An 8,779-nucleotide genomic window follows, 5' to 3' on the forward strand; every position below is an offset into this window, starting at 1 on the left:
GTTGCGGTCTTTAAAGGGATAGTTCACCCATAAATGAAAATTCTGTCATTAATTACTCGCCCTCATGTTGTTTCAAACCCATAAGATCTTCGTTCATCTTCGGAACACAAATTAAGATATTTTTGAAGTTGAAGTTGGTTTGAATCCCACTTAAAGCTTGAAAATTCAGACCAGTTAACTCTGTGCCATTAAATCTTCCAAACTGCTTTTCCAAAGTAGGGTTGCAGGAAGCTTTTTATGTTATCTTGTTTTTGAAATGCTTAAAAGTCTCTGCTTCTCTTTCAGAAATCTGCAGCTTATTTTATCATCCATGATAAACGTGCAGTGTTGTCATATCTTATCTTACATGAGATCATGTTTTACCAGATGCTTTCTATTTTTACCTTACACCTTGTCGGCTTTTTTCCTCTTTCCCTGTCCATGTTTTAGGAAGTCTATGTTGGGAAAGAGACCATCTGTACAGTGGACGGCCTTCATTTCAACAGTTCATACAACGCTCGAGTCAAAGCGTACAACTCTGCTGGAGTGGGAGCGTACAGCAAAGTTGTTGTTTTGAAAACGTCTGATGGTGGGTGTTTTGGTCGTCTGCTTCTTCACACAGTTTCTTTCATTCACCTTTAATAGGGTCTCTGAGAGTTCTTAAAGCTTCTTTTCTATCTATGACGCTCATTCACACAGCTTTCGCATTATACATTCCCTTTCCTCTGTGGAACCCTGCTGTGGATGCATCTCTTTAATGAGTGTTTTATAGGAAAACTACTTTCATTACTTTTTAGCTACTCTACTGATCAAACATCCTACGTAGACTCTATGTAGACGTAGAGACTTATAGTCTCATAGGGACTTCATTTGACTGAGTGTTATTTCAAAAATGCTGATATTTATACCAATATAAATATAAATACAGAGACTTTTCACTGTTTGTACCACTCCATTCCACTTCTGCAAGTTAATGTTGAACCAACAGAGTGACTTTCTATATGAGTGAGTCATTGAATCATTCACACAACTGATTTGTTCAAAAACACTGACTCTGCTGTAGCTTTTTTGGAAACTGTTTTCTATGGCTGAGCAGTAGTAGACAAATGCACTATATTGTGTGAATTTGATGTAAGTTACTCAATATTCAAAGAATAGTTAACCCAAAAACTCACCATCTCCCTACTCACCCTCAGGCCATACAAGATGTGTTTGTTTCTTCATGGGAACAGATTTGGAGAAATTTAGCATTACACCGCTCAGTAATGGATCCTCTGCAGTGAATGGGTGCCGTCAGAATGAGAGTCCAAAAAGCTGATAAAAACATCAAGCAAACACCATGAGTCCAGTCCATCAATTAACGTCTTGTGAACCAAAAAGTTGCGTGTTTGTAAGAAACAAATCCCTCATTAAGACTTTTTAACTACAAGCTTTTGCTAAAATATGAGTCATCTATCCATAATATTGCTTTCTCCATTGAAAAAAAGTCATCTTGTCTGAATCAAGAGAAAAAAATGCAGCACAGTTCAAGCATCGTTTACAAGCAAAAACAGTCAAAAATTGTTCTAAACAAATATTTCAGTGGATTTTGATAAGAGAGGATAACGGGACAGACTTTTTCACTGTTTGGACTCTCATTCTGACGGCACCCATTCAATGCAGAGGATTCATTGATGAGCAAGTGATGTAATGCTACATTTCCCCAAATTTGTTCCAATGAAGGTCTTGGATGATCTGAGGATGAGAACATTTTCAGCAAATTTTCATGTTTGGGTGAACTGTTCTTTTATCTTGTGAATAGAACTTGTACAATTTTACTATACTCTATGTATTTCTTAACTTTTAACAACATATCTACAGTGTTCACCGTGAATAAACATGGCTAACTCATGTTTATAGCTTGGAATGTGATAAAAGATGGCAAAACAATCTTTTCTTGAGGATTTTAGAATTCATTTCATATTTAGCAAAATGGCATACACGCTTAAATCACTTTGAAGGGCATAAAAACACTTTTCCCTAATTGAGAAGCCAGTGGGAACAGGGGTAAATTAACACACACATTAACTATGTATATTAACTTTTTCAATGTTAAGATTTAGATTAAAATGTATAAATGTTTATGGAAAAAAAAGATCATTATTTATATTTATTGTATTTATTTATAGGTGTATATTTAAGTCCTGTGACTGGCTTTTAAGTTTTGCACCAATAGAAGACTGTTAGAATTAAGACCCCAGTTATAGTTACAGTGGCAGGTTCTAGATTGCTGTTTGCAAAACTACATAAACCAGGGAACCTACAGGAGATGTTTAATTAACACAGGACTTATTAGGGTTTGATGCTAGATTTGCCTTACAGGCCCTCTGCATACTAGCTTCAATATTTCATTCCTTCAGCTCTTTTAATAATTCATGTGTCGCTGCAGGAGTGAATATGTGTAGCTATGTGTATGATCAGCAAATTATGATGGCTAAACTTAACCTCTTTTATATCGTTACTAAATTTTTTTTTTTCTGGGAATATCACACATAAAACGATCCTTTTATCTGTCAGATATAACTGTCCTAAAAATCCCTTGGCTCTGTTTTTTAAATCTTAACAGAAAACTAAACAGAAAAAGCCTTTTAAGTCACAAAGAAAATGGTGGAATTTAAATTTGGTGCACTTTTTACATTGGACTTTTTTTTTTTGTTGCACAAACAGTTTGAGAAACAGCATTAACTATTGTCATATACAGTGTACAGTAATGTCAGTCAAATGCTGTGAGATTCTATTTTGATTAATCTTAGAATTTTTTATTGATTAACCTCTTTAACTGCAAATATGTTTTTGAACCACACTGGATTATTCTGGCTTTCACAAACTTTATTTGATCTTTCCTCTGCAGTGGCATGGTTCACCTTTGATCCTACGTCAGCTCACAGAGACATTGTCCTATCTAATGAAAACCAGACTGTGACTTGTAACAGTTACGATGATCGCGTGGTGCTCGGGACGGCTGCCTTCTCCAAGGGCGTGCATTACTGGGAACTTAGTGTGGATCGCTATGACAACCACCCCGACCCTGCATTCGGTGTGGCACGGATTAATACGATGAAGGACATGATGCTAGGGAAGGACGATAAGGCCTGGGCCATGTATGTGGACAACAATCGCTCCTGGTTCATGCACAACAACTCCCACACCAACAGGTACGCATCTTAATTTTTCTAGGGTGGTGATCAATTTTGCAAGCTGGGCTTTTGACAGATTTGGTCCACATTATTTTGGACAGGCACCACCTCTTGGACAGGAAGGGACCATCTGTCCAACACATCATTTTTGTCTATTCACTGAAAGTCCACATAACCAAAATTGTCAAGCTGGAAAAGGTGAATACAGACAAGTATCCATATGAATTGAGTGGTTTAATCCAAGTCTTCTGAACAAACAATCACTTTACATGATGAAGAGTTTAATTTAGGCTTTATATTAATAAACTTTGATCAGTACACACATAGAGCACGTCAAATATGGTCAACGGCTGCTCAATTGTACTTGCTGTCGATGTCTATAAACTTCATAAAGACATCAGAAACATCATAGGGAAAAATGATGTGAGAAGTATGTTTATTTGTGTCCTAAAGATGAAAGAATGTCTTCAAGAAAGACTTGAGAATGAGTAAATTATAGAATTTTAATTTTTGGGTGAAGGAATGTTGTTTTTATGTGCACATGGGAAACATTAGGGAAAAATAAACCCAAATAACTACATCTGAATTTAAAACTATGAATAATATGGATTTAAATCACTTATTTATGCATGGTATCACAACTAAATGTGAAGCAAACTCTGAAAGTTGAGAGATGAACTCTAATTGCTACAGACATTTTTGAAGCAAGGAGGAGATTTTAATTACTATAGATTTTATAACATTATGAAAACATTAAAAGAAGCCTGGATTCATCTCATTCTTTTATGTTAAGGACATAAATGAAAATTAATGTGTTCATTAAATTACTGTACAGTTTTTCTGTAGCTTAAACAGTAGAGCATGATGCTAGCAACTCCAAAGGTTATGGCTTCAGTTCCCATTCAGCAAGAACTAATAAAACGTGTACCTTAAATGCAATTTAATGGACTGTTCGCATAGAACATGTTTTTCTGTTCCACTATATTCCCATTGTTTTTCTATGTAAACAAGCACTAGATGGACGTGTTTGATCATTGCAATCATGTTTTGTGTCTTTTGCGCTTCTTGCGCATAACATGGCATACTAAAATGCAGCGCTTAAGTTAAAATAAGTTCTATTGTTAAGAAACGCATTTCGGAACATTGCATTTTTCCACTATTCCAATATCCACGTCTCACGTTTTTCAAAGCAAAATGCATTATGTGTGAATAGCCTCTTAGAAAAAGCATCTGCAAAATACATAGATGTAAACTTGCTAAAATATTATAAGTGGAAGAGCAAGATAGGCAAGACAACAACACACATGTCTGTGATAGTTCAGACTATGCTGATGATGAATACATCATATTACAGTATGTTGGAATATTTTCATAGTTGTGGAGCATTATAAACAGTTTCAGTATAAAGGGTTGATTAGGATATACTGTAGATTATAGTGCATGTACACATGGTGTATGTCACAGTTATGCTGATGCAGTGTCCTCTGGAGAGTATGAAGGACAGGCTGATTATAACACTTGAATACTAATGCAAGGATTTAAATGCTGCCTCCGTTTATTGATAGTGAGGTGACCGCGAGGACACGCCAACAGTACTGCTAGTGTTACACTTAACAGTCCCTGAAATCTGTGCCTTTCGTATGTAACCTACTTAATGTAGCCTGAAGCCAAGCTTGTTCTACTTCTACGTCTTGGATCCATAATACTCTTTTGAAGTTTTTTCCTCTTCTCTTTTAAAAAAAAATATTTTATAGATTTTTAAGATGTCTCGTTTTCCCAGCATGTTTCTTTTATTCTCTTCTCCCTTCATCACCCAGAGGCTGTAAGCAGGTAAACCATTCAGGTGAAAGTAGTTTGTAGAGTCACTTATGTAGAACTTTGCTAGTAATAGTTCTAGTATTATCAGCTTTGTGATATTTGTTAGATAAGAAAATGTTCTAGAAACTCAATGGTTCTGTTTGTATTGAGATGCATTTTTGGTGATCTGTTCACAAGTGGTCAGCACTAAAAACAGGTGGAAACATATAACGCTCTATGTCATTTTCATTGCTGAGTGCAGCATGCACATTCAAGTTAAGACCCATTCACACCAAGGATAACTATAACATTGACTATAAAGTTTTAATAATCATAGTAATTCTTAAGTATAGAGAAGTTCACACCATAGCTTTAATGAGAAACGACACAGACAGTGATGCAGATTGTGACAAAATATGAGAGGAATGGCTTTAAAAAATCTGAACACAAGGAGTCACATAAGGTGTATTTGAAATGCATGTTAACGGGATAATTAACCCCCCCAAAAAAACAAATAAAAAAGTACACACCCTCAAGTTGTTCCAAACAACTTAAAGGGTTAGTTCACCCAAAAATGAAAATTAGCCCATGAATTACTCACCTTCAAGGCATCCTAGGTGTATATGACTTTCTTCTTTCAGACGAATCCAGTCGGAGTTATATTAAAAATTGTCTTTGACCTTCCAAGCTGTTTAATGGCAGTCAGCGGGTGTTGCATGCATCAGTCCAAAAGAAGTGAAATAAAGCGCATCCATCCATAATAAAAAGTGCCTCACACGGCTCCGGGGGGTGAACAAAATTCTCCTGTAGCGAATCGATGCGCTACATTGAAGAGAGATGTCACTTTATATGATGAACAGATTTATTCACATATAAACATTAATCTACTTTCTTACATACAGCATATCAAGTATAGTAAACAGAAATGTAACTGTGCTTGCTTGATGTGTAAGAACAAATCTCACTGGCTCTTGCCGAAGCTCAAACGTGCTCACATGACACGTAAGAACTAACCTCATTGGTTCTTGCGCATCAAGCAAACATGATTGAGCGTCTGTTTACAATACTGTTTATTGTATTAAATTATTGACTAAAACCCTGGTGAACTGAACCTTAATAACAGGTGGAAACAGGGCCAATGTTTAGACATCCATGATATGTAGAGGCTTCCCTTGTATTCCTCAACATGTTTCTTTTAAAATGTCTATGAGCTGTTGAATTTTTCTTCACTACTCTATAAATATAAGTAGGTGATATCACACTTGCAGTCATCCTGTCAAACTGAATATTAGCATTGCTGTGATTCAGAAGTAACATACATACTGGATTTGTGAGTAAAGTGGAGTCATAGCACAGTTTCTCTGATCCAGCTCTACTCCAAATTCTCAATTTCCTGCATCCTTCTCATATCTGCCCAGAGAGATCTTGGATCAAAACATTCCTGTGTATCCTGTGTCGCTGATTCACTTCATCTAATAGCAGCGATGGCGCCGCAGACGGCAGCCTCAGTGTTTGGCTCTCCAGTGTTTGTACTGTTTTTGTTAGTTTTTCCTGTTTTTTGTTTCTCAAACACGATCAGTTTTACCAGGGATGAGCTGCTGAACATTCGGCAGAACACACCACACAATCTTCTACCGGATTTCGTTTATTCGGACGTTTTGCTGGACATTGTTGTCGGCGGAGCTGCTGCGCTGATCAAGCGCTTCAGGACGCGCAGACGAGGGAAGAGAGCCGGCGTGCTCGTGAAGCTCAGGAAGCGCGGATTCAGAACGCCGTTGCCCAGCATCCATATGGCGAATCTCCGCTCTCTACCCAACAAAATGGACAAACTTCTTCTGCTCTCCCGGACAAATAAGGATTTTTCACACTCTGCTGCTCTGTGTTTCACGGAAACCTGGCTGAATGACGCCATTCCGGACAGCGTGTTGAGTCTCCCGGGCTTTCAGCTGTTCAGAGCAGATCACGACGCAGAATCAACGGGGAAATCAGCTGTAGGACTCTCTGACCACTGCCTGGTTCATCTTATACCGACTTACAGGCATAAACTTAAATCTGCTAAACCACTGTAACGACAGTGGAGTCATTCAGGTTCCTGGGCACCACCATCTCTCAGGACCTGAAGTGGGACACTCACATTGACTCCACTGTTAAAAAGGCCCAGCAGAGGTTGTACTTCCTTCGCCAGCTGAGGAAATTCAACCTGCCACAGGAGCTGCTGAAACAGTTCTACTCAGCCGTCATCGAGTCTGTTCTGTGCACTTCAATAACTGTCTGGTTTGGTTCAGCTACAAAATCAGACATCAGAAAACTACAGAGAACGGTTCGGACTGCTGAAAGGATTATTGGTGCCCCCCTGCCTACCCTCCAAGAACTGTATACATCCAGAGTGAGGAAAAGGGCTCAGAAAATCACTCTGGATCCATCACATCCAAGCCATCTCCTTTTTGAACTTTTGCCATCTGGTCGGCGTTACAGAGCACCGAATACCAGGACAGCCAGGCACAAGAACAGTTTCTTTCCCCAGGCAATCTACCTCATGAACAGTTAATGTTCTCCCATTGTGCAATTATAGTACAGTATGTGCAATAACCTTATACTTATTTATCACCCTAAACCCTAGTACATCCCTACAACTTATTTTATTTTATTCTATTCCTACTCCATCTATAGCACACCTGTACATACAATTTATTCTTTTTTTGTGGTTTATATTTATGCATGTGTATTTTATTCACATCTCATTTTTATTATCTGTGTGTTATTGTTGTCTCCGTGTACTGGAAGCTTGTGACACTATAACAAATTCCTTGTATGTGCAAACATACTTGGCAATAAAGCTCTTTCTGATTCTGATTTGTCTCCTTCCTCTTCTCTGTGATTCTTGCAGGGCTGAGGGTGGCATCACAAAGGGTTCAACTGTGGGGATTCTGTTAGACCTGACGAAACATACTCTGACCTTCTTCATCAACAAACAGCAGCATGGACCCGTGGCTTTCGAGAACCTGGAGGGTGTGTTCATGCCCGCAGTTAGCCTCAACCGCAATGTCCAGGTGAGCAGCTGATCCACACTGAGCTTTAACATACTCAGTGATCGGTAGCATTGGGAATCCAGAGCTGTTTCTTATTCTGAATCATTCTCATGACCTTCAAGTTGCTTTACCAAACGTCTAGATTCTTCTGGCATGTTCAGATTTTTTAAATGTTTTACCACAAATGTTATCCTAAGCTGAAAAATGTAGGAGCTCATTAAAACTTTTAGGGAAGCAATGAAAATTGATCAAACATTTCTTTACTTTAATAAAGTTTTACAAGGAGACATTTACAAGCAAAATTAATAAATTGAAATATAAAAAAACACTTGGTTTTTAAATATTTCTGCTTTAATAATTATGTAATGATTCATAGGCCTACTTAAATGATATATATATATACAGTATATACAACAGTTCTTTCTGGTCCTCGGATCTGATTGGCTGAAAGCCTTGTCCAGCCGTGCGATATTCTAGTGTAGGGGTTCCCAAACTTTTCCATTCCGCAACTAGGGCTGGGACAATAAATTGATGCATCGCGATTCGTGGATCGATTCCGAGATTTTCGGAATGCATCGTGATTCTCTCTGGAATCAATTCTGAGCTTAGTTTTTAACAGCAGATGGCGCTCTAGGCTAGTTTTTAACCGCACACTCAAATGCTCACGAAGAAGAGCGCTTGCGCGTCCGGCTGAGTAATGTAAGTGGTTAAATGCACTTGCACATCGGCTTTTATGCTTTATGATGTGAGATTAACGTAAACACAGCCCACTGTGAACATCCTTGTAATTCGCTTCAA

General features: G+C 38.0%; 1 protein-coding gene across 4 annotated transcripts in view; it reads left to right on the forward strand.

Moving 5' to 3' along the window:
- Nucleotides 1-8,779, forward strand: part of LOC107685753 (E3 ubiquitin-protein ligase TRIM9-like) — a 55,082-nt gene that overhangs the window by 44,580 nt on the left and 1,723 nt on the right. For 2 of the 4 annotated variants that reach the window (XM_016482455.1, XM_016482456.1), the window contains 3 exons: nucleotides 430-568; nucleotides 2,870-3,173; nucleotides 7,840-8,002. In XM_016482455.1, the coding sequence (XP_016337941.1) occupies nucleotides 430-568; nucleotides 2,870-3,173; nucleotides 7,840-8,002 (606 nt within the window). Of the gene's footprint in view, nucleotides 1-429; nucleotides 569-2,869; nucleotides 3,174-4,972; nucleotides 5,188-7,839; nucleotides 8,003-8,779 lie in introns of those variants that run through there. The other 2 variants (XM_016482458.1, XM_016482457.1) reach the window with 2 other exon arrangements.

Source organism: Sinocyclocheilus anshuiensis, unplaced genomic scaffold (genome assembly GCF_001515605.1).
Source record: "Sinocyclocheilus anshuiensis isolate Anshui unplaced genomic scaffold, SAMN03320099.WGS_v1.1 scaffold617, whole genome shotgun sequence".
Lineage (NCBI taxonomy): Eukaryota > Metazoa > Chordata > Actinopteri > Cypriniformes > Cyprinidae > Sinocyclocheilus > Sinocyclocheilus anshuiensis.